At 40.7% G+C, this 25,814-nt stretch overlaps 1 protein-coding gene and 1 pseudogene across 3 annotated transcripts in view; one reads left to right on the forward strand and one right to left on the reverse strand.

Annotated features, from left to right (window-relative positions):
• Positions 1–15,746: 15,746 nt before the first annotated feature.
• LOC306639523 (small ribosomal subunit protein uS2-like) lies at positions 15,747–16,736 on the reverse strand (annotated as a pseudogene). Its single transcript has one exon. The product of its transcript is annotated as a small ribosomal subunit protein uS2-like (transcript).
• A 3,163-nt stretch (positions 16,737–19,899) lies between these two features.
• Positions 19,900–25,814, forward strand: part of ACER3 (alkaline ceramidase 3) — a 178,707-nt gene continuing 172,792 nt past the window's right edge. The window contains exon 1 of one of the 2 annotated variants that reach the window (XM_079103994.1): positions 19,900–20,085. In XM_079103994.1, the coding sequence (XP_078960120.1) occupies positions 19,983–20,085 (103 nt within the window). In that variant the 5' untranslated portion in view covers positions 19,900–19,982. The remainder of the gene's footprint in view (positions 20,086–25,814) is intronic. The other variant, XM_079103995.1, reaches the window with a different exon arrangement.

A 25,814-nucleotide genomic window follows, 5' to 3' on the forward strand; every position in this document is an offset into this window, starting at 1 on the left:
AGGCGGATCTCTCTTGCATCTTATTTTAGAGCCCAGGATCTTAATGACCAATGGCAAGATGATACTCCAGCTCCAAGCTGTCCTGCGGCTCCGCCTTAGGCTCCACCAACTGGCTCTCGGTGGCAAAGTCCTCTGGAAATTCCTGCAGTCTCCCAATGCCAAGACAACAGACAGGTTATACAGGCTGCTGGGAGGCCAGCACGGCTCCAAAAGCAACTTTGTGACCCCTGTTCTGGCCCTGGTGTTGTGTTGGAACCCTCATGTGCCCATTCTTCTCTAACGAAGCTTTGAGGATGCCAACTTTGCGCTTGGCACTAGGGAAAAAGAGATAAACTAAAGCCATTCCTGCCCGGGAGGAGCCCTGCATGGGGAAGCAGGTCAGTGTGCTCAGACACTTCCCTGAAGGAGCAATGCTCCCAATTTACTTCTTTTAACTTTCTAAAATTTATGGAGATTTTTCAGGAGGTGGGATGACTTTAACAGCTTTTTAAGATTTCGATTTGCTTTTCGTTGACTGGTCTACTTTTGTCCTGGTAACAGTATTTTGCGGTGCATGCCCGTTGTCTCGCTTTGTCCTTGGTTCTGAGCTGCTGCGACTGGAGAGAGCTGAGGTACAGAAGGACCCTCTGTTAGGAGGAAGACCGAGAGGGGGTCAGTGCCAGCAGACAGCAGGAACACTGGGGGCCAGGGGAGAGAAGATTGAGGGTCAGAGAGAAAGAGGGGTCAGAGAACAGGGAAGCAACAGGACAAAGAGAGGTGGAGGTGGAGGAGCAGAAAAAGAATATAAAAAAATAAAGAATAAAAATTCCAATATTCCAGAACATATTCTTCTAACATACATATATTTATTAAGAATATATTCTTAGATATCAATGAAGAATATCTCCTTCTACACACACTTATGAATAAACTGTTCATAAATATTTTCAGGAACGTTAATTTCTTGTGAATATTATGAATATATCCTTCTGATGCCCTTTGGTCTCCTCTTTTCTCTGCATCATCACACCAGAATTAAAGAGATATGATGAATCATATTTTCATTAATGATAAAATGTTCAAATCAACAGAAGATAAACCTATTTTAAATTAGTATAACCCAGTAGCATGCATATATATTATATAAATGTTATTAATTTTATTTTACTTATCACTAAGCAATGAATTTCCTTTTTAAATTTTTTATTTTTATTTGTTCCAACTAGTTATACATGACAACAGAATGCATTTCGATTCATTGTACACAAATGGAGCCAACTTTTCATTTCTCTGGTTGTACACGATGTAGAGTCCCACAATTCATGTGATCATACATGGACATAGGGTAATGATGTCTGTCTCATTCCACCTTCTTTCCCATCCCTCCTCCCTCCCCTCCCCTCACTCCTCTCTGCCTGATCCAAAGTTCCTCCATTCTTTCTTTTTTTTTTTTTTTTTTTTTTTGCGGTGCTGAGGATCGAACCCAGGGCCTTAGTGCTTGCGAGGCAGGCACTCTACCAACTGAGCTCTATCCCCAGCCCCCTCCATTCTTTCTTTAAGCAATGAATTTCTGTAAGTAGTTGTTCCATAAATGCTTCCTAGAGCCATTACCCAAACTATTTTATGTTCACAATTCACATCTGTTATTTACAAACAGAATTTTCATCATTTACATAGCACAGCTATCATTGAAGACTTCACATTGAGATACAACCTAACAGCCATAATCTGATGATTTGCAGCAGCATTGTGGGAGAGAAGTATTTTTAATCACCTTTCATCTGAATGAACTTACGTTAAAAAAAAAAAAAAAATCAGTAAATTGTAAGTTCTAAGTCTCCAAAAGAGATTTTCAAATTTTACACATAGGAAAGGTCACAGTGAGATTTTTAAGAAACATTCTCCATGTCACATCCTGTTGTACATTGCCATACCATGTTTTCTTCCAGCTGCTTCCCTTTGCCGTCATGAGAACAAGATGGATGTTTTGCTTGACTCCTTTGATGTTCTGAACTTTCCTCAGCTCTTTATTTTCCTCCAACCTGTTAATTATGAATTTAGCACAGCGTTTCTGTGTAGTCTCTTAGGCTCTCTTCATTGCATGGGTAGTTCTATTCCATAGCTCCTGCTCGTCTTTGACAGGGTCATTTCTACATTTTTCAAATTCAAATGAGCAATCCACCATTGGCCCTTTACCAGTTGCTTTCCAGAATGCTTTTGTCCACCTGAACTTGCAAGGATTTCACTTCTTTTAAAAGTTTTATAACATTTGTGTTTATAGAACCAGAAGATCTTGCAATCCTTGCCGACAAATGTCCTCCTGTGGCCAAGATAGATGGCACCTGAACATAAATAACATTTTTTGTGTAACATGTTGAACCCACAAAAGACCACAGGGGCAAAAGTTAAGTTCAAGAATGGGATAGTTTTTTAAATTGTTTGTATTAGTACTAAGCAGGTGAAAAAAATACCTACAAAATATGTATAAGGCATAAAGAATAATGATGCAACAAAACTCATGCACCTAAAATTTTTTTTTTTTTTTTTTTTTTTTTGGTACCAGTGATTGAACTCAGGGGTGCTTAACCACTGAGCACATCCCCAGCCCTTTTTTGTATTTTATTTAGAGATAGGGTCTCACTGAGTTGCTAAGTGCCTCACTAAGTTGCTGAGGCTGACTTTGAACCCATGAACTTCCTTCCTCAGCCTCCAGGCCGCTGATATCACAGGCATGCAACACCACGCCCTGCTAAATTCAGATCTTTAAAAGTGAACATTACCAGGACCTTTGCCGTCACCTCAGTGACTTCTGACTCCATTACATCTCCTTCCTTCTCATCCAGAGGTAACTATATTTGTGAATTTTCTGTTTTGTTCCCTAGTTTTTCTCTATAGTTTTACCATATATTTAAATCCTCAAAGGGTATTTTTTTTTAGTTTTTCATGTTTTAAAATTTTAGATAAAAAGTGTTAAAGTATATATGCTTTTCTGTGACTGACTTTTTTCATTCAACACTATGTCCCTGAAATTCGTTTTTGTTGATAAAGTGGAATCCTAATTCATTCATTTTCTTGGCTGTAGAGTATTCTGTTTTAGAAATACATTACAATTATTAATCCATTGAGTTGAAGGGCACTTAAGATGGTTCCAGTGTTTCTGCATTATACACAGCATAGTTAGGAATGTTCTCTTATATGCTTCTTGAGGCACAAGTAAGCGTTGATCTAATTCATTCCTTAAAACCACCATATGATGTTCATACAGTTAGCATCAGTTTATGAAGTAACTGAAGTTCAGATGAAGAAAATCCAGTAAATAGCTAAAGATTGGGTCTAATAAAAGTTCAAGACTTAATGCTGAATCTCCCTGAAGTGTCCTAAAGTGGTCTATCAACAAGGAAACCTACTGCCTGGCCCATACCCTATGAAAAAGGAGCTCCTCTCTGGATAATTCCCTTTCCCCAATCTATCCCATTCCTCATAGCATCCCAGCAGTCTCTCTCCCAACATCATCCCTCCCCATCTCCTTTCTCTAGATCCCTCAACCCACCAAGGTCCATGTTTCAAATTGATGTTGATACCCACTGAGTTAGAATGAAGGGCCCTTGGCCTTAATCTCCCACCTGTTGTTTTCCATCTTTCCTACTCTCCCTCTCTTGCCCCCAAGCAGGCATCTTCCCTCCACCTCTGGCCATCCACAGCTCTCCCTACCTCTGTGAGGATGCAGATCACTGCCCTTTTCAGCTATTGGTTCAAGGGTCTTTCATCCTATTTCTACAGCAGTCCCAGAGAACCCCGTCATACATAGCACCCTCTATCTCATATTCTAGAGGACTTGTTTCCTTTTCCTTTATCTCCCCAGGGCCCACAGCAGGACTTTTCAGAGAGTGAGTGACAAATATTTAATGAAAGGATCAATTCTCACCCAAACCACTTCCCATGGAGTGTCTGGATTAATTTCAGTTAATGTTTACTGATTTGCTTTGAAGTACCAAATACTGTGCAAAACACTTCTGCTCCAGTGGCGCCTAGCCAATCCCTCCCTCTCCTCTCCCAGGTGCAAGCAGAGGACTGACCCTGCATCTCTTACCTTGCTGGGCACAGTCTCCTTCAGAGACATCTTCAAATTCAAGCTCCCAACAACCACCATGAACATTTACATAGCTCTCTGAAGTTGAAGCGGCACTTTCAGACCTATCTGATCTGTGTAAGCATCCAGTGCTACAGGGATCATAAAGTTCATTTTTCAGAAAAGAAAACCAAGGACACAGATCATTGATTTACCCTGAAAGAATTAAGTTCAGCTTTTCTAATTTCAGAGCCCTTGCTTTCCACTACCTTCAGCACTTCTTGCTAAACAATTTCTTCAAGGCAATGGGTTTGGCAGGCAGCTTGGTAAGTCAGTTTTTGAGTGGGAGATTCAGCTTCATCGCTTAGTAATGGTGTGACCATCAAGTCACTCTGTATACAAATGGGGCAGTAATTCCTACCTCAAAAAATTATAGGACTGGGGATACAGCTCAGTTCATAGAGTGCTGACTTGTCAAGCACAAGGCCCTGGGTTCAATCCCCAGCACCACCAAAAAAAAAAAAAAAAAAAAAAAAAAAAAAAAAATAGAGATGCAATAGAAAAAAATGTGTATAAATTGCCCCAAATATCATCAGGGTTCAGCAAATACTGGTCCCTTACCTGATCCCACTATGTCTTCCACCTGCCCCAATCCCTGTGAAGACAATCCAAGAGCTCCACATTCCTTGTCCTAAACCAAAGCATGAGTAAGCACACACACGCAGGAGACTGTTTACCCACAGAACACAAGGACACTAAGTTCAGCAGAGATGAGTGCACATTAGCTTCCTCATTCCTGGACCCAGCTCTTTATCTTCCTCTGGTTGGTGGAGGCATGCGTTTTCTGGGACTTTTCAGAGCAGATATATCTGGGTTTGCTCACAGCCTTATGTGGCCTGCTTTAGCTACAGAGCTTAATCTCAGCCCTTCACTGCATCCCCCAGTCACCCAGTGACAGAAGAATTTGTGATTCCTTAAAGTCCACATCACCTTCAAGGGAATTTTTTATACCTACTTTTCATCTCAGAAATTATCCCCTGCCAAGTAAATGGATGATCAGCCCAGTGTCTAACAGACATTTCTGAAAAGTGCCAGTTCCTGTGACACATACCTGTAATAATAATTACCAGAAAGACTGCAGCTGGCATTTACTAGGCATCTGCATTCATGCAATGGCACCAAGTGCTTTCTACATATTATCTCATCTAATCTTTTTTTCTGATTTCTTTTTTATTCACGAAAGCAATTTTCTATTTCAATAATTAGTAAGTTCAATGGTAATTGAAATATTTCTAACTCAGAATTTGAGTTTCACTCAAACCCACAGAATTACCAGATGTATTATCTCTTATTCTGTAGTCCTGTTCAAAACATTTTGTTTTGCTCAATACATTCAGAGAAACTATTCTGACAGATAACCAGTAGCAAATATCTTGAATGTTGCAGATTGGCACATATTCAGAGGACTCAGTTCAGATAACCATATGGAACTTGAAAAAATGCATAAATGTGAATACAGAGATATTCATAAGAGCTTGCCCATTCTCTGTAGATCCTTTTAGCCCTAGACCAAGAATCAAGTTTGAAGACCCAGGACATAGCAGGTATTACTGCATGGAACAGTGCCTAGGAGGCATGAGGTACCCTGTGTGCAGCCCCAGACTGGAAGCGGGCTTTAGGCATTCACTTTCACTTTAGTCCACTATGAAGAGGCTAGTCCCACCTGCTCCAAAAAGCAATCATGTAAATTTTTCCTCCTCGTTCCTGCTGTGCTGGGTACAGTCTCAGTCTGCCTTTGCAATTAGTTTTGCTTGGTATCCCCAATCTACTTGTTGATACATTGTCCTCGGTACTACCCAGCATCAAAATTGCTATTGCATTCAGGCAAGGCACTTCTGGAGGTCCCTATCTTTATATCTGGATCCAAAAAAATCTCCTCCTACTCTGGCCAGGTTTGGCTTATTCTAACTGAACTAAGTTCTGCCAGAAATAGCTCTCAAAAATTTGAAGACTACACCACTCTGCCTGCACATCAGGTACCTTTGCATTTCTCAGTTCAACGTCTCTCAGACCTGGTCCCAGCTTGTACTCAGGCATTAACAGAGATCCGGGTGAATTTATGTCTTGATCTGCAGTCCTCCAGTAGGAACTTTTCTTTCACTCAATACATTCAGGGAAGCTAGTTTGACACCTAAGAGACATGGCAGGAACACTTTCGTTTTAGTTAGCTTTTTCTTCACTGTACCCCAAGGGCTCCAAAATCCAAGTCCAAAATCTCCTCTGAAATTCAAGGCAAACCTTCAAGTGAGCCTGGTTTCAAAGGTTCAGTCCATGGTCAGCTGACTCCATAGCTCTGGGCTCAAGATGAGGCAGAACTTCATGGCAGAAGGGCATGGGGGAGAAAAGCAGCTCCGGACGTGCCAACCAGGAAGCAGAGAGCCATCTCATCGAATCTTCACAATAAAATATTGGGAAGAGTGACAACTTCCATTTTTAAGAAGAGACAACTGAGAATTAGAAAGTCTTGGTGGCTTGCTTAAGATCACACCTAGCCATGCCTCTGGGGTTGAAAACCCTGATTCCAAAGTTGACTTCCTCCCCTTATCCTAAAAATCTCCAGTCTCCAGTTAATGGAACAAACCCAGGAACAAACATTCTATTCATTTATATATCAAAATGCAAATGTCCTTTTGTTTCAGTATGAAAATCTTCTGCTGGGGAGGAAGTCACGGAAGGGGGCAAGAGGAAGACTGAGTTTCTTTTGAACTTGGTGAAGTTTTAAACCTGTGCATGTGTTAAAACGTAGCTGTTAAAACAGTAGAAAGTTTAGCAAGTACAATCAGTCATAAAAATAATTCCTAATTCCATTTTACATACATACTCATTTCTGGCTTTTTTTTTTCCTATATGCACATTACACATACTGTTTTATAACCTGCTTTATGTGCTTATCAATAATCAAGCCACGTTTCATCTTTTCACATCAGATCTTACAGTAATAATGGACCTCGGGAGGTTCACAAGTTCTTGATGTTATAAAAATGCTGAGGGACTGAGGGTGTAGCTCAGTGGTAGAGCGCTTGCCTAGTATATGCAAGACCCTGGGTTTAGTCTCCAGCACTGGAAAAAAAAAATTTTTTTTTTTTTTTTTTTTTTTTTAATTAAAACAGGAATTTGCAGCGTCCTGCGCACCCCCAGTTTTTGGCTGAGGTTTGCAACAGGGAGGCCGCATGGCACAACTGGCAGCGGGGCCTCCTGGACCCTGGAAAGCAGCCACCGGGAACTCACCAGGCGGGCCAATTGGGGTGGTGCCTGCTCTGCACACCAGGCTCCTGCCATTGCTCGCGTCAGCCTTGGCTGGAGCTGGGCAGGGCAATGGTCGAGATGCGGAGATTTCTGGCAGGGCGCAGCTCCAGCGGGTGGACCTTAATACTAACCCCATTCTGGACTGGAGCAGGTGTCCCGATTGGGGAGGGAGTTGTGGGGAGCTGCAGACCAGGTCATGCTAGCGCCCAAGGCTTGCTAGACTCCAAATGGGTGGGCGCCCGTAGGCCTGCGCCACCAGTCAGTCATCGGCACTGGCCAAAGAACTTGTAAGGGTAGACTCCCAGGAAGCCAAGAGGCTTAGGAAGGCAGCAGTGGGCAGGCTGCAGGTGGAAGGGATGGCCCAAAGGAGATCTGGAACGTTTCTGGACCCCAAAGTCCCTCTTAAACGTGTTCTTAATGAAGCCTTTACAAATTATTTAAAGCACACATGAAAATGGGTTAATGTAACTAACTTCTTTACAACCATTACCCAGCTCGGTCACCTCGGAGTATTTTGCTCTACAGTTTGAGGATACGCAATGCTTCAGAATCCGAAACTCTGAGCAACGATAGGATGCCTCAAGTGGCAAAGTCCACACCTGAGCTCATCAGAGGGGTTGCAGTCAAAATGTAGATGCACTAAAAGTATTGCATAAAATGACCCTCAGGTTATATGTACAAGGTATATATGACATACAAAGGAATTTTAGGTTTACACTTGGGCCCTGGGTGAGTACTTCATTGTGTATATGCAATCTTCCAAAATCTGAAATCTATAACACTTATGAACTCAGGGGCATTTGATCACTTAGCCACATTGCCAGCCCTATTTTGTATTTTATTTAGCAACAGGGTCTCACAGAGTTGCATAGCACCTCCCTTTTGCTGAGACTGGCTTTGAACTGGTGATCCTCCCGCCTCAGCCTCCCCAGCTGCTGGGATTACAGGTGGTGCCACCACACATAGGCAGCTCATTTGTTAAGAGACAAAGTATTAGATACACCCATGAACGTCTCTGTGGAAGTCTTCTTAATTCCACTCTTTTTTTTCCCTATAGATCACTATCTTTCTTTTGTTTGTTTTTGTGATACCATTGAGTTACATCCCCAGCCCTAGGTTGTTATCTTGAATTTGGAGTTAATGAATTCTATGTGTGTTTTTAAAATCGGTGTTGTTTTGCATATTTTAAACTTGATATAAATGGTATCCTACTGTGGCTATTTTGTTTTTTTCTCAATGTATTTTTGAGAGTCATTCATTATAACTGGTGTATAGTGTTGCATTTTTTTATTATACTCCAGTTCATTTAAATATAATTCTGTTCAATAAGAAATCATGTGATAAATATTCTTATACATGTCTCTTCATATATAGGCATGAGAATTTTTTAGAATTTATCCCTAAGAGTCTATTCATTGAATCATGCAGAATGCACATCTTCACCATTGACAGACATTACTCTCCAAGGAGAGCACATATCAATTTACATTCCCATCAGCAATATTGAAAGTTCATGTTGTTCCACCTGGTTGCCAAACTCGATTAATCTTAAGTTTCCTTATTAACTAAATTCGAACTTTATCCCTTCCACTTGCTCTCTCCTTTCCTAATATGAATTATTTTGCCTCTCAGGGCCTTGGTTGTCTTAATGGTAAAATGAGAATAGTGATTGCTAGGTGACAGTCACCTTTTATTGCTAGTTGACTGTGTGAATTAAATGAAATAATGCATATAAAAATGTTTACTCAAATGCCTGCCTGCAGTTTAACAACCCTTCCATAAATAGTTGTAGTAATAATAGAAATAATAATAAATGGCCAATGTGTCTCAAGTTCTCACTATTTGTTCAGGCATTGTTTTACTCTTAACTGTATGCTTTAAAGGAAGTATAAATATTATCTTAAATTTTTAGGTGAAAGAGCAAAGGCATATACAGTTCAAACAAATTGCTCAGAGTCTTAGAGATAATAAGAGGCAAATCCCAGGTGTGTCATGGAGTTTGGACTTCATGCAGATATGGAGAATCACAGAAAGAGACTGGTTAATCAATTGATTTATACCGGTTAGTCAATTGATTGACCTATTTACCTACCTGACATCAAAGTCTGTGCTACCCTGTAACCAGTAATCATTATTTTATTTGGGTAAGACAATGTAGAGGAGAGGAAGGAGGAGGGGGAGTAGAGAGCTGATCCACTTTGTGTCTGGCTCTGTGCTAGGCACTAGGGACAAACTGGGGACCAAGATGCATTGCTAGTGCTGAAGCTGTCCAGAACCTGGTTCAGTATTTCTCAAGATGTGGTTCTTGGACCACTTGACTCACAATGAACCAAGCTATTACTCAGTATGAAGACTCCATCGGGGCTCTAGAGATTCTTCCTCTTCAGGTTTGTAGTGGAACATAACAAGCAGCTATTCTGATGTGAAGTTTGAGAGCCACTGATCCTGCTGCTGAGAAAGAGGAGTAAACAGATGATCAGAGACAGAGTGATCGGAGTTGCAATGGGAGATGGGGAAAGGAGATTCTGGAATAAGCCTGGTCTGAGCAGAGACCTAAAAGATCAGAAAAAGTTAGTGATTGGGGCAGAAAGGAAAGGGGACTTTCAAGCTGAAAGAACAATGTTCACAAAAGCTCAGGATCAAGAGAAGCAACTGTCATAGGGAATAGAAAGTATTTTAGGAATATGGTAGCAAGGTCTAAGAGGTGGGCAGGACCAAGTCAAAGACTCTTGCTGGTTGAGTCAGTGAGTTTGGGCCTATGGTAATGGAAAATCACTGAAAATAATTTGTTTACTTGGAGGGGGACAGTGATAGTTTTCAGTTGAAGAAAGAGTCCTTTGGCAGCCACAGTACAAAAACAGGTTGTGAGATGGTAAGGGCAAGACTTTCCTCAGGGCCATCAGTTAGAGCACAGGCAATGAGTACCTGGACTGACACAGTGGCTGTGGGAGAAAGAGGGAAGTGGACAGAAGAACCCACAGGTGTTGATAACTGATCTGATATGCCTGGATGGGGAGAAGGAGGAGTCAAGTAACGTTAGCAAACTGGGTCAATGGTTGTACATTTCACCATAGTAAAGAAACTACTGAAAGAGAAATTAGTCTGGAGGGAAAATGATGAAATCACTTTAGAACATATTGAATTTGAGATCCTTATGAAATATCCAAGCAGAGGTATTCAGAAGATAACTGGAAAGGCAGATCTGTGGGAGATCCCGTCAGTTTCTCCCTATTTCTTTCCTGACAGAAGTCAGTTTTGGCTTAGATGGCCATATGCCCAGTGAAAATAGTCACTCTCCTAGACTCTCTTGCCAGTCTTCCCAGACTCTACGGTTGCTCCTGAGAACCCTCTTCTGACCAAAGGGCTCTAAATGGATATCACTGGGTAGAGATTCTGGAGGGACTATTGTTTTTCTGATAAAAACAAACAGGCCCAGCTGGCGTTATTTTTTTACCCTTGCCCTTTCCCCTTCCTCCTGCCTAAACAGGATTGGGATGCTTGGGACAAGAATGAGCCATGGTGTGACCATGAGGATGAAGACCATATGCTAAGAATAGAAAGACAGGATTCTGGCACTGTGCTGCTGAGTCGTGGTCCTGGCTGTCTACCACCTGAGAAAAACAAAACCCTTATCTGGTTAAGGTACTGGAACTGGTTTTCTGTCCCCTGTAGCAAAACATGATCCTAATTGATTCAAGACCGAAAGCTCTGGAGATCTGGGTTAGAGGCAGAGATTCAGGTCATCTAGAGGGTAATGACAGCCCTGGGGTGAATAGGAGAGAACCAGGCACCCCAACAGGGCACGTGTAAATGACTTTCATGAGTTAGAGGACAGAGAGAGCTCTGTAGGCCATGTTGAAAGGAGTTTCTGTTCCAAGGGCAATGTCCTTAGATGACTTTTGTTATCGTTGATGTTTCCATAACCTCATTCAAAACAAAACAATCAATTTCGGGCTATTTAGTGAATACTCAATCCCCATGAAATTTATTTTGTAACAACTTTCCAGGTGTTTAAGCAAGGGCTGGTGACTCTCGTCAAACATGTGTTGTCACCTCCCAGGGTGGTGTGTCTTGGTCTCCGGAGCTAACCTGGTAAACCTCAGCCCTCTTGTTTCCCACAAAACAAGGAAACCTGGTTCTCTCCAGGAGGGCTAGTGCCAGGCCTGCCCAAGATCTGCGTTGCAATTTAACCTGTCTGTTCTTGCCTTTGCCAAGATTATTTGCCACAACCTCCTAGTGGATTTGCCTGATCTTTCTTTTCCTTACCCTGCCCCACTTAAAAAAAAAAAAAAACCCTAAACCCCCAAACCCATTTTCCTTCACACGTGGATTTGGACATTTTATTTCCTTCTTTGAACACTCCTGCTGTCACTGGATAAACCCCAAAGGTCTCAGTACAGCACATGAGGCCCCAACCTTTCCGTCCTCAGTTGGAGAGTTGTGCTTAACCATCCCCCATCTCCGACACAAGTTCAGCTGCTCTGAATGTCTCATTCTGCCCATCTTTCTCCTGCCCTTTCAAGTCCTTGCAGGTTGTTTTTCTGCCCAGAAACGCTTTCTCCACTTCATGCCCTGACCAACTACCCCATCCACCACTGCCACCAGGTTAATTTTCTGGTCTTTCCAATGGCTGGGAATAGCTAGAAACCCATCTCCTCCTTCTCCCTCAACTCTGTGTCCAAGTTTCTCTCCAAATCCTATTGACTCTTCCTGCTAATCACCTGTAAATTTGCCCTTCCTCTTCATCAACACTGCTCCTCACAGGATCGCTGTAACAGTCCTCAGAAAGCCTCCAGTTCAATCATTCTGTCATCCCTTCTGCAAACTCACCTGTGTCCTCACTTTCCCAAAACACCTTTACTCTCCTAATGCTACTGTCCCTGCAGACTCCTCAAGCCTCGTTCTTACACTCCAGGTGTTGGCCCTTCAGTTCGCCCTGCTCAGCACGTCCCCCTTTCTCTGGGCTTCTGCAAGGCCAGCCTGGTGCAGGAGATATGAATAGGACCTTGGCACCACACTCCCTGGATTCCAGCCTTGGCTCAGACCCTTAACTTGTTAACCGTGGGTGAAATTTCTAACTCGCTCCATCCATTTTATTATTTGTAAATGAGGATTAAAGATAGTACTGAATTCATAGGACTGTTAGAAAGATGTCAAAAGATAATTCGAAAGGCAGGGCAGTGCCAGGAAGAGTAAATACTAATGTTAACCATTATAATTGTCAGTCCATTTTGACCCTTGAGATGTATCTGTTCTGTCCTCTTCCATTACCTAGAATAATTTCTAACATGCAGTTGGAGGTTGTTAAATAATTTTAATAAATAAAATTAGAAAATGAATTTGCTAAGCTTGCTTGGTGAGTTGTTTTGTCCTATTTCATTTTGCCAGGTAAATTATCAGCAGGTTCAAAAACAGGAGCTATGTTCTTCCATTATGTATTCCCAAAACTAGACTTAAGTCTTGGTCTATAGAGGATGTCAATTCATTTGCTGATTCTTATGTGAACTGACTTTTACTTATTCAAATTTTGTAAGTGTTGAGGGGCTTCCAAAACCATGCCCAGAGTTAAGAAAGGTCAAGAAATATGGGCTAATGATACAGTGGATAATGTATTTGATCATGGATCAGAAAAAAGGTCAAGAAGAAACTTGTAGATCATAAGATTATTTAACCTGTGATGAGTCTGCACATTTGGTTTTAGATTTTCCTTTGCAGTTGTGACATGGCACAACGTATCATGTGGAAAAATGTTTTATAGGTTGGAGTTTTTTTGTCATTTTGGGAACTAATAAAAATAGTTTTCAACAGGAATCTGGTTGAAAGCTTTCAAAATTCGGGTTCTTGTTTGTTAGTTGAAAAATAAGTACAGATGCTCCTTGACATTCTAAATTGAGAATACCATAAGTGAAAAAATGCATTTACTATCCCTAATCTACCAAACATCCTAGCTCAGCCTGTGCTCAGAACACTTACATTCGCCTACACCTGGGCAAATAATCAAAACAAAGCCTACTTTGTAATAAGGTGCTGAATATCTCATGGAATTTATTGAATACTGTATGAAATTGAAAAACAGAATGGTTGTATGGGTACTATTCACACTATGGTAAAATCAAACCACTGTAAGTTGGGGACCACCTATATAGACACTGGAAGTGCCTAAATTTTGGGATAGTAAAATAGATACAACATAATGAAGTACACTGTGGTATAACTTTAAAAATGACTATGATAGATCAATTAATGATATTCATGAGGATTTTTTGTGATTTAACTGACGATTTAAGGGGAGCATTTTGATTGATCTGGAAATAGAGTCAACTATGACAGAAGAAAAAAATCTAATGCATGCGCCATCCAAACAAATAGCAAAGTAAAAGAAGAAATGTGTGATGTGAGTCTACATTTTGTCAGTAAAATAGATGAAGTTACTAGCTCATCTCAGCTGTGTTCAATATATTATACATAATACCTTTTTAATCAATGCATAGAATAAAGAGTCTAGTCAAAAGGATCTTTGCACATTTTCATCACTTGGCTTCTAGGTTAATAGTATTTTCTGGTTTCCTTCTGTTACATAGGCCATATCTTATTTATTTATTTGTTCTAATGAGTTATACATGGCAGTAGAATGCATTTTGACACATCATACATAAATGGAGTATAACTTCTTGTTCTTCTGGTTATACGTGATGTAAAATCACATCAGTTGTGTAGTCATATATGCACATAGGGTAATAATGTCTGATTCATTCCACTGTCCTTCCTCCCGCAAACCACCTCCCCTTCTCTTCCCTCCTCTCCCCTCTTCCTAGTCCAAAGTACTTCTCTTCTTCCCTAGTCATTCTCTATTGTGAATTAGCATCCATATATCAGAGAAAACATTCAGTCTTTGGTTTTTTGGATGAGTTTATTTTGCTTAGCATGATATTCTCCAGCTCCATCCATTTACCAGAAAATGCCATAATTTCATTCTTCTTTAAGGCTGAGTAATACTCCATTGCGTATCCATACCACAATTTCTTTATCCATTCATCTGTTGAAGGGCACGTATGTTGGTTCCATAGTTTAGCTATTGTGAATCAAGTTGCCATAAACACTGATGTGGCTGTGTCACTATATAATGTTGATTTTAAGTCCTTTGGGTATAAACCAAGGAGTGGGATAGCTGGGTCAAATGGTGGTTCCATTCCAGGTTTTCTAAGGAACCTCGATACTGCTTTCCATAATGGTTGCACCAATTTGCAACTCCACCAGCAATGTATGAATGTCCCTTTTTCATGAGGATTTTTAATGGCATAAGAAATGCTTACGAGTGCTGGGTTTGTGGTTCAGTGGTAGAGCACTTGCCTAGCACTTGTGAGGCACTGGGTTTGATCCAGAGCACCTCATAAAATAAATAAATAAATAAATACTTGTGAAGGAACGTGAAATTTAAGGATATTAGATCTGTTATGTAAAAAAATATATAGACAAAGTACTGTGAGAAAAATGTACTTAAACATTGACAATGGTTATTGCCAGTTGGTGAGATTCTGAATGGTTTCTCTTTTTTTCCATTTTCTTATTCTAAATTTTCCAAGATGAAACTTCAGTTTTTAAAGATCTGGCTCTATTAAGATATAATTTAAGGGCTGGGGAGATAGCTCAGCTGGTAGAGTGCTTGCCTTGCAAGCACTAAGGCCCTGAGTTTGATCCCCAGTACCGCAAAAAAAAAAAAAAAAAAAAAATTTATATACCACACAGTTCAGTCATTTAGAGTGTACAATTCCATGTTTTTTTCCTTTTTTTCCCATTCAGAGTTATGCAACCATTACTACAACTTAATTTTAGAACACTTTCATCACCCCCAAAAGATACCTGAACCCATTAGCAGTCATTATCCATTCCTGCTCCCTTCTCAGTCCTAAGCAACCACTGATTTATTTTCTGTTTCTATAGATTTGCCTATTCTGGATATTTCAAAAAAATGGAGTCATAATATGTGCCCTTTAGTGTCTGACTTCTTTGACATAGCATAAGATTTTCAAGGCTTATCCATCTGTATCATGTATGCATATTTCATTTCTTTTTATTACAGAGAAATCATTCATTTCAAAGATATACCACACTCTAACCCACCCATCAGTTGATGGACACTGGCTTGTTTCCAATTCTTGGCTATTGTGAATAATGCTGCCGTGAACATTCTTGTTCAGATTTTTTGTAGACTTATGTTTTAAATTCTCCTAGTATATATCTAGGTGTATAGAATTGCCAGGACATATGATAAGTTAGTTTAGCCTTTTGAGGAACTTAAAAGTGTTTTCAAAGCTGTTAGCCATTTTACACACCAGTGATATATGAGGGTTCCAATTTTTCTATAGCCTTGCCATTATTTGTGTTTTGTGCCATTATCTGTGTTTTTGATTATAGCATCCTATGTGTGAAGTGATATCTCTTTTTTTCTTAAGAAACTGCTGTTTATTTTCCATAACCTTATTTCCATTTTGCTTAATAAGTTTCTGCAAAACATCTCAAGACTACTCCGTGTTCCTACCCACTCAGTAGCCTGAGCAGTGGGAGCTGCAGACCAGTCTTCAGTGGCTGGCTGGGCACTCCATTCTTTAGTAGGGAACTGCTGGATAGGAACAGAGGGCACCTGCGCACCTTCAGACCAGTCTGCAACCTCAGGTTGAGTAGCAGTGAACTCAGGAGCTGGAGCAGTCCATTCACCCTGAAATTCCTCTTTGGTCACAGCTTTTTCAGCAGCAGCCTGCTCTTCCTTTTCAATCTCTTCAGGATCTCTGTAGAAGTAGAGATCAGGCATGACCTCCCATGATGTTCACGGGAAATGGTGCCACGCATGAGCAGAACTTCTCGGGCCAGCATCCACCGCATCAGACCCACAGAACGAGCTCCCTTATTGTTGCATGGAATGGCAATGTCCACATAGCGCAGAGGAGAGTTTGTGTTACACAGAGCAATGGTAGGCAGATTGACATAAGATGCTTCTGTAAGAGGTGGGTGGTCAGCCCTGGGATCAGTAACCACCAGATGTGGCTCCGGGAAGGCTGCCTGGATCTGGTTAGTGAAGGTTCCAGGAGTGAAGCGGCCAGCAATAGGAGTGACACCGTGGCAGCAGCAAACTTCAGCACAGCCCGCTGGCTAGTATTCCTGGAGGATATGACACTGACATGGCCGAGTTTTCGATGGCAATGATGGCACGAGCTGCCAGCAGAAGCTTCTCCCAGGTTCTCTTCAGATTTATGATGTATATGCCATCGCTTTTCCTTTTGTAGATATATTGTTCCATCTGGTGCCCACCTAAGTGGGTTCCTGCTGCAAGGAATTTGAGGACATCCTCTTCCTTCATTTGCAGGACATCAAGGGCTCCTGACATTGTGACAGTTTCTCTTTTAAGTTATGACGGGAATCAAGAACATTGCCATATGGACCCCTCCCTGGGTAGCGCGGAAAGGCTGATATCTTGTTTTGATTTGGATTTCTCTAAGGGCTAATGATGTTGAACATGTGTTTATTGGCCATTTTTATATCTTCATTGGAGAAATATCTATGCAGATCCTTTGCCCATTCTTTGAGTTATTTGTCTTTTCATTTTTCAGTTGAGTTCTTCCTGTATTTTGAATACAAGTCTCTTATCAGGTATATGATTTGCAAACAATTTCTTCCATTCTGTGGGTTGTCCTTTTGTTTTCCTGATGCTGTCATTTGCAGCAAAAAAGTTGGTAATTCTGATGAAATCCAATTATCTATTTTTCTTTCATTGCTGTGCTTTTGAGTGTTTTATATTTAAAAAATCATTTGCCTAGTCCAAGGTTACAAATATTTACTGAGAATTTTGTAGTTTTAGCTTTTGCATTTTAGGTCTCTGATCTATTTTGAGTTGAATTTTGTTGTGGCAGGAAGGGAGGGGTTCTAATTTCATTCTATTGCATGTGGATATCCAGTTGTTTCAGCACCATTTGTTGAAAAGCCTATTCTTTTCCTATTGAATTGTCTTCACACCCTTGTTTAAAACCGGTTTACTATAAATGCAAGGATGTATTGCTGGAGTTTTGAATCTATTCCATTGAACTATATGCCCACTCTTATATGTCAGTATTGCAATGTCTTAATTATTGCAGTAAATGTTCATATTGAGAACTTCGTTATTTTTTGTCTGTTTGTTTTCAAGACAGCGTTGTCTATTCTGGGTCCCTTACATTTCCGTGCATTGCTTTTATACTCAGTGTGTGTGGTGGGGGGAGATTTTTAGAAAAAGAGAAGAAAGGAAGATAGACATTGCTGAAGGAACTGTGTAATTTACTTTGATTTCTGAGTGATTGTTCTGCAGCACTGCTTTTCTCCTGAGTGGGGGAATTTCTCTCAAATTCTGTCCTTGTTATGGCAGTTTTCTATTTGTTTGTTTGTTGCCCACAGTTGATGAACACTGCATGTGTGTGGACTCAGACAAGGTTTATCTCCTGCCTTGAGTCACTTCCTACTCAGGGTTTATTTCCAAAGGAACAGGGGTGGGGAGCTTGGATCTCACAAACCCCTATATACTCCAAGCAAAGTATTATCATATCCTATTGTTGTGGTTAATACAGTTGATACACTGTTTTGACTACATATCTCTTCAGCAAAACACTTTTTTGAGTACATATTTTTTGCACATTCAGTTTAAGTATACAATTATATGTACATTGACTCATTTATAAATTATATACACTTAGAATTAATATATATTAAAATCATACATGCCAACATGGTGGCACATGCCTATAATTCCAGCCACTATGAAGGCTGAGGCAGGAGGATCACAGGTTTGAAGCCAGCCTCAGCATCTAATCGAAGCTGTAAGCAACCTGGTGAGACCCTGTTTCAAAATAGAAAATAAAAGGGCTGGGGATATTTCTCAGGGGTTAGGTGTCCTTGGGTTCAATCCCTGGCACCAAAAAACAAACAAACAAAAAGCATACACAAAATCAATTTTTGGATAATGAGATTTAAAAATGCTTAGAAATAGAAGTCTCCCACACTTCAGTGGCTTTTATTTCTCTCACTGTAAACTGCCTTCTTGGATCTTACTTCTTTACCTCTTTGTGTTCCCAGCATCCAGTCAGTCAGGTCCCAGTAAATAGCAGAAGCTCAATGTCTTCAAAAGAAAAATTTCAGGTGTTCTACTATTTTTTATTAAAACACACTACCTCTATTTGTAGGTTTTGCACCAAGCAAGTAAATGTTCTGCATTTATCATCTGTTCGGATCACTTTGTGGAGAGGTTGTATGTTCCTCATCTCTCTGGTCTGGTCTTTTACATATAATTGCACCTCATCTGTTTTATTTAGAAAACAATGATTGTATCATCTTTAATGTATTCTCTTCTTTTCATACCATGTTGGTTAAGCAGAGTCCTGCATGTTACCATCATAAAGAATTGAAAGCAATGTGTCTACTCAGGGTGGCATCAAAGGAAGCTCTTGGGTGTCAAAGTCAGGGAGGGCTTCAGGGAGCTGGATTTTAAAGGACAGGTAGAGAGTTAGCCAAATGAAGAAAGGAAGGCCATTCCAGCTGACTTCAGAAGCAAAGGCAGGAATATGGGAGGTGAGGGGAGAATTCGGTGCAGCTGAACACAAAAGACACTGGTGAATGGGGACTGAACCCAGGGCCTTATGCATGCTCTCTGCAAGTGTTGCATCATTGACCTACATCCCCACTACTGTTTTTGAATTTTATTTTTTATAAGTTTCGCATGATGGCCTTGAACTTGAGATTCTCCTGTCTCAGCCTCCCAAGTGGCTGGGATTACAGGCAAGAGCCACCACCTCCAAAGCATGATTTTTCAATAGATCACTCTGGAGTATTTGGGTCTTGAAGTTGGAAATAGAGAGAGGTTGTTAGTTGCCTGGAGAGTAGGGCACAATTACAGATAACCAGAAGGCAGAAACTTCTGCACTTGGAAGCCCAAACTGAAGTTGGTAAACTACTTAAGCGCTTTATCTAGTATGTTCTCTTTAGGATTTTAGCACCTACTTTTTAAATTTTTTTATTCCTTCTTCTTTTCCTTTCAGTTTCAGGGGTTGTTGCCCTTTCCCTTTGTCCCCATGACACTTTATACCTTTATTAGATAATTACGGCTTATTTCGTGGGAATCACGGGGGCTGGTTAGGGATGCGGTTCCTGGATTTCCGTTTGAGGCCTGTGGCTGAAGTTAGACCCTGAGGTGCGTCGCCGCACAGGTTTACTCAAGCAGGGGCTTGATAGAGAAAGCTTCATCATCTCTGCCCCAATTAAATCAAACCGCCCCCACACAAATACAGGCTCGGACACATCCTGACAGAAAAAAGCCTCCGGGGTATCGGGAACCCCCAACCTAGCGCCACAGGGGTGTCCAGGCCGGCAGGACAGTTTCGGTCTCCACCTCCCTTCGGGATCACAGAAGAAACACAAACCAGGCCACTGGGCGCCCCCAGGGTGGGTCCTGCGACCGCCACGCCCTCAGTGGGCGTGGCTTCCCTAGGGCAGCCTTAGTGACGGCACAGGCCCCGCCCTCAGGGCGGGGCGCGAGCGCGCGCGCGAGCTGGGCCAGAGCTGGCCTGGGAGCCGCCGATCCGAGCGCAGCTAGGGTGGCGGCGGCGACGCGATGGCTCCGGCTGCTGACCGGGAGGGTTACTGGGGCCCCACGACCTCCACGCTGGACTGGTGCGAGGAGAACTATTTCGTGACCCAGTACATCGCCGAGTTCTGTGAGTGTGGCCTGAGGCGGGGGGCGAGGGAGTAAGGACGCCGGGCTGAGTGGAGACGCCGTGTGGAGAAGGCAGAGGGCGAACCTGGCCGCGAGGGGAGGCACCAGGCCTGGCGGCCGCGGCCGCAGACAAGTAGGGGAGTGGACAGGGGTGTCCGGTGTGTCGAGTGAGGACTGCCCGAGTCTGGTCCGGCTGGCCTTCATATGGGGGTAGGAAGGGAAGTGGGTATCCCTGCCCAACCTAAGGGGGACAGCCTGAGAAGCGAGGCTGGGAATGGGACTTCCTACCTGTCCGCGGGGTGGAGACAGGCAGGGGGCAGCTCCAGAAGAGGTCGGGAGAGTGGAGGTCTCTGCTTATAGGAATGAGGGCCCAGGACACCTGCTCTACTGTTGTCACCACCTCCTCAGCAGGAAGGGCACGGGAGAAGGGGACGCTTCCTAGCTTTGTCTTTCCCCAAGTCTGTGAAAACTCTAAGGTCTTTCCCGTCCTCTTTCTCATTTCTAATATGACCCGCTCACTTACCTCCAGAGAACAGTCTTATGATCTCAGAGATCCAACTCGCTCTCCCATATCTTCAGGTACCAGAAATTATCCGCGCTCTGAGTAGGACTCTTCAGCTATCATCTTGCACCAGAAGTAGAAGGCAGAGAACCTAATCTATACCTTTCTGCTTGTGCCAGCCTTCCAAGAGCAGGAGGGACCAAGTCATTGCTTCACTGTGAATCTCACCCGACTTCCTAGGGGTCATCTGAGAACACTGCTTCCACTAAATGCACCTTCTGAGAACTTAAGAAAGAGTCCTTCTCAAGCTGTTGCTCTAACAGGCATTGCTGTCCAGGTCTGGGTTGTTGTTGTTGGTGGTGTGTGTGTGTTTTCCTAGATGGTTATTCCTGCCAGGCTTGGCGAAATCTGCCACTTTTTCTATTGTTTATTTTGGTCCAGTTTTAAGAGCACGGAGTTTCTTCCTTTCAGGTACCTACCTCTGCAAGGTGCAGAGACTGTTCTTTGGCTGTTACTGCCTTATTTTAATTGGATTCACTTGCTCAGGACATGAAGCAAAACTCTTCTTAGCTAACCTTGTTGTTGAGTCCTTCTCCCAGGCATGTGTGTTAGGCTTTGTAGAAAAGAGGCAAGAGGCCAGGCCCGGTGGCAGGCCTGTAATCCCAGAATCCCAGCAACTTGGGAGACTGAGGTAGAAGGATTGTACGTTCACAACCAGTCTCAATAATTTAGCAAGGCCCTAAGAAAATTAGCAAAAAAAAAAAAACCAAAAACCAAAGAGGCAAGAGTTTCATACTAAATGATCCTTTACTCTGTTCTAGTAGTTGATTGTTGAAAAAAAGAAAACGATGTTTTTTGCAGCTTTTGAGACTTTCATACCCATTCCTTTTAGACCATGATTTGTCCTGGGTCATTTTTCCTGAACTACTAGTTTAATGACTTTTACATAACAATGGAGAAATATGGGCAAAGGGATCATTTGTAGTGCATTTACTTGGCAACTCCAATATAGGCAGAGGAAACATTTTAGCAAGTTGTTGTTAGATTGCTTTGGTGAGTCCATACCTGGTTCAGAGGACCATGGTCACAAGGGAGAGGACTTAAAGCCATGCTGTCTGAGCTGGAAATGTATAATTTTTTTTTTTTCCTTTTACTTGGAGATCTTCAAATATTGGATGGGCTCTCATATAAAATAGTTAACGTTCTCAATTTCGCTAGAATCTAGAATTGGGACAATGGATGGAGGAAACTAACATAAGGAATAATTTCAACATAAGGAAAATTTTTCTAATATCATCATGGAACAGGTTGGCTCAAGGGTAAGAGGACTTTCATTAAAGGTGTTAAAGCAGACATTGCTCAACTAACAAATGTGAGTATCCGAGGAGGAATTAATTACTAGAGGAAAGGAAACTTCATTGGCCATTAGAACCCTTACAGCCTTATTGGTCTACATAGTATAATGATTTTTAGTTTAGAACCAAGGCTTTGGATTAGAATCAAAAGACAATACTGGCAGTTGAGTCATGTGAATTATGAGAGAGCAAGATAATAACTAGTATTCTGGCAGAGAGCTCTGAGAAATAGGAAATAGCCAAAGTTCTCAATGTCCTCAGAAGAGGAAACTGAACAGACTGCAGGGAGGTTTTGACATAGGAATCGTAGGGGTTACAAGAAGAGGATGAGTGAATATGTTGGCAGCCCTTTGCGCATGTACCTTGGGAGAAAATGATCTGAAGGAAGTTGAGGTCAAGTTGTCTTACCACAGCAAGTGGTGGTTGTCTATTGTAACTTGAAGTAAGAGAAATGGATCTTTGAAAAATATACTGATTACTAATGTTTAAAATATGTGTTCAAAATAAATAAATGCCATTTTATCATTATATTAATGGCATAGTTATAGTTATCTGTGTTTGTTGTGCATAGTTATAGTTATCTGTATCATGTGCCACAACTCGCTAAGCACTTCATATAATTTCTCTTTTGATCTTTACAATAATTTCAAAAAGGAGGTATTATTGTCTCTATAACAGTTTAGAAAATTGAATCTCTGAGAACTAATTTATATACAGTCACAATAAATGGCGTAGAGGTAGTATTCATGCTGAGGTCTGCCTTTAAAACTTATGCTGTATTGCTTCCCCCATCATTATTTCCATCACACATCCAAGGGAGAGAGGACAGACAAGAAATCCTATACTATCACAAAAGATAAATTGAACAGTGATTCAAGTTATTCAGGTATCTTTTAACTATTCAACTGTGTTTCAGCATTAGGGTATATATTTTTGGGTTATAATGATGAGTTTGGGCAATTGCTTGTTCAGATATGGTTCTTAGTCACTTTCAGCACCTGAAAAACTATCGTTTTAGCATGACTCACATCAATTCAAATTCTTTTCATTTAAGCAGATTATAAGAACCTGGGAAAAGGGTAGCTGTCTCTATTTGTGAAATAAGAAGACAGTTAATGCCAGAACTTAGAGGTATAGGCAGTCCTCATTTTGTGTGGTAGTGTGGAACCATATAAATAACCATGCACAATAAAACCAGACAAAGCAATCTTCATAATCAATAGGAAAAGTTAGAATTATTCTGTAACCTTTAAATTTTTTTTGTCAAATGTTGTAAACCCTCTTACTGTTGGTTATAAATATGTAGGGGAATGAAAAGAGTAAAACTAATATTTATTTTGAACACTGTAACTTAAATAATTGAAAACATCAGGTATTAAAGTGTTTTATTTCTTTGTAAAATAGCTTATCAAGAGTAGTTTGTACAGTGCTTGTCTGCTCCTCACACAACTTATGGCTTGGAATAAGTATCTTTGCTGTGCCTCAGCGAATCCTTTCTTAATTTAAATTGGCTTTCAACATTTTATTCTTTTTGAATATTATTAACTATCTCCATGGGTTCCTTTAGTTTGAAGGTTTTGCTACTTTCACTTCTTCTGGGACATCTTCATTCTTTTCACCACAACTGTTGTGTTCATTTATGTTAAGTTAGCCTTTAAGTTTCTCAGGCTGCTTATCTAGTGTCATGTGTTAGCAGTATCAACATTTCCATGGTTAGCTATTTCTTCTGTAACTCTGTTTATGTTTAATAGAAATTTCACACACTTTGGGTTTCTCTGCTATTCTTTTCATCATTGTTGGCTCTTTATTTTATTCTTTTTTATAAAATAGAAGTTTATTGCCAAGAGACAGGAGGCAAGTTGACTACTTTCTCTCTGTACATGAACTGAATAACAGATCCACAGTGATTAATTAGCAGCAGACTTTGAAAGAAGTGACTTGGTCACTGATCATAATGTTCTTTTAGTGTTTATGTAATAATTTATGGAATGAAGATCTAGCAGCAAAGTTTGTACTATATTGTATTAATAAACAGTGATAATTGAAATTTAAATTGTTTTGTTGGGAGATGGACATTATTTAACTAAAATCTGGTAACTGAAATCTGTGCCTGTTGAAACCCTACACAGTAAAGATTGCCTATGTATTAAAAATCTTCAGAACATTCCTATTAAGTAGGTTAATGCTATATCCCCCACCCTCCCACTTTTTGGGCTTCTAGGAACTGAACCCACTGTAGCTTACTCTACCACTGAGCTACATCCCCAACCTTTTATTTTGAGATAGGGTCTTGGATAAGTTGCCAGGGCTAGTCTCAAACTTGACATCTGCCTGCTTCATCCTCCTGAGTAACTGGAATTATAGGTGTACAACACTGCTTCTGGCTGTTAGCCCATTTTAAGGAAGAGGAAATTGAGTCTCAGAGAAGTTAAATAACCTGCTTAGTGTCATACAGCTATTGAGTGGCAGAAATGGTATTCAAATTTAGGGTCTAACAAGTCTTTCTACCAGGACAAACAGTCTTTCCAAAGTGGAATTTCAAGTGCTATTGGCTTAATGAAAGAAATATTACCTAAAAGTAGATAAAGGGGAATTCTAATTACCTGGTTAAAATTATTTAGAATGTTTCATTTGCCTTTCCCAAGCTCACACCAAACCAGTTTTTAGACTCAGGTCTGTAGTTAGCAATTAGAGATAGTAGGCACTTGAAGATGGAGTATATTTTGAAGTCTTATCTTTACTTAGCATTTATCTAGATCTTCCAAAATATTAGCTAGGAAGAATTGTCGTTTGTTAGCATATGTTGGGAAAAGATTGATTTAAAAAAAATGGAGCAGTAATTGGCATGTGGGTAAATAAAAATAATAGAATGATTACTCAAATGGCAATTTGCGGAACTTCACTGAGATGGGATACATAGAATAATGGACATGAAAGTCTTTCCCAGTACATTATTTTAGGTTAAAATTTTAAGTTATTTCTTTGGTTTTTGAGTTCTGTCCTTTTCCTTTGCTAGGTGTTTCCTAGTCAATAGGGAAACTTAATGTGAAGAGTTTTAGGTATTGCAGAAGAGCAAAGGCATGAAGAAACATTTTAGAACCCAGCAAAATGATACAGCTCACTAGAGATAACAAAAGTAGTTTATGGTGGCACAAAAATTCTAGATGTTTTACTGTGGGACAAGTATAACAGAAAGGTTGCTGCCCTTCAAGTCAGAATCAAATTTCCTACCTGGACTTTGCTCCATTTAAGGCTTGTGACTTTGGGCAAATCACTTAATTGTACTCTGTATCAGTTTTCTATAAAATGAGAATTTTTTTTTCCCCTTTCTGTTGCTCAGGATTGAAACCAGGGCCTCAGGCATACTAGACAAGTGCTGCACCACAGAACTGTATCCCTAGCCCTTGATTGGCTTTTAGGTGAAACTCTTCACCCATACAACAAAGTTGGAAGAATTCTGCAGTGAATGTTCATTTACTCACTACCTAGATTATACTATTAAGATTTTGTTGTAGTTGTTTTATCTTGTACCTATTAATCTATCCCTTCCTGTCTCTATCAATTTATTTTTTGACACACTTCAAAGTAAATTGCAGACATCTGTATTCTTTCCCTTAAATTTATCAGCATTCGTATCATTAACTAAAGTTCAGTTCTTTATGTTCTTTTCTTTTGGTATAAAATTTACATTCAATGTAATGCTCAAATCTTAAGTTTTTATTTGCTGAATTTTGAGAAATGTGTACACCTATGTAACTGAACCTCTACCAAGGTATGATACTTTGGGCTGGGGGTACAGCTCAGTGGTAGAGCACATGCTTAACATGCTCAAGGTCCTGGATTTAGTCTCTAGCAGTAAAAAAAAAAAAAAAA

The sequence above is a fragment of the Sciurus vulgaris genome (genome assembly GCF_902686455.1).
Source record: "Sciurus vulgaris genome assembly, chromosome: 11".
NCBI lineage: Eukaryota > Metazoa > Chordata > Mammalia > Rodentia > Sciuridae > Sciurus > Sciurus vulgaris.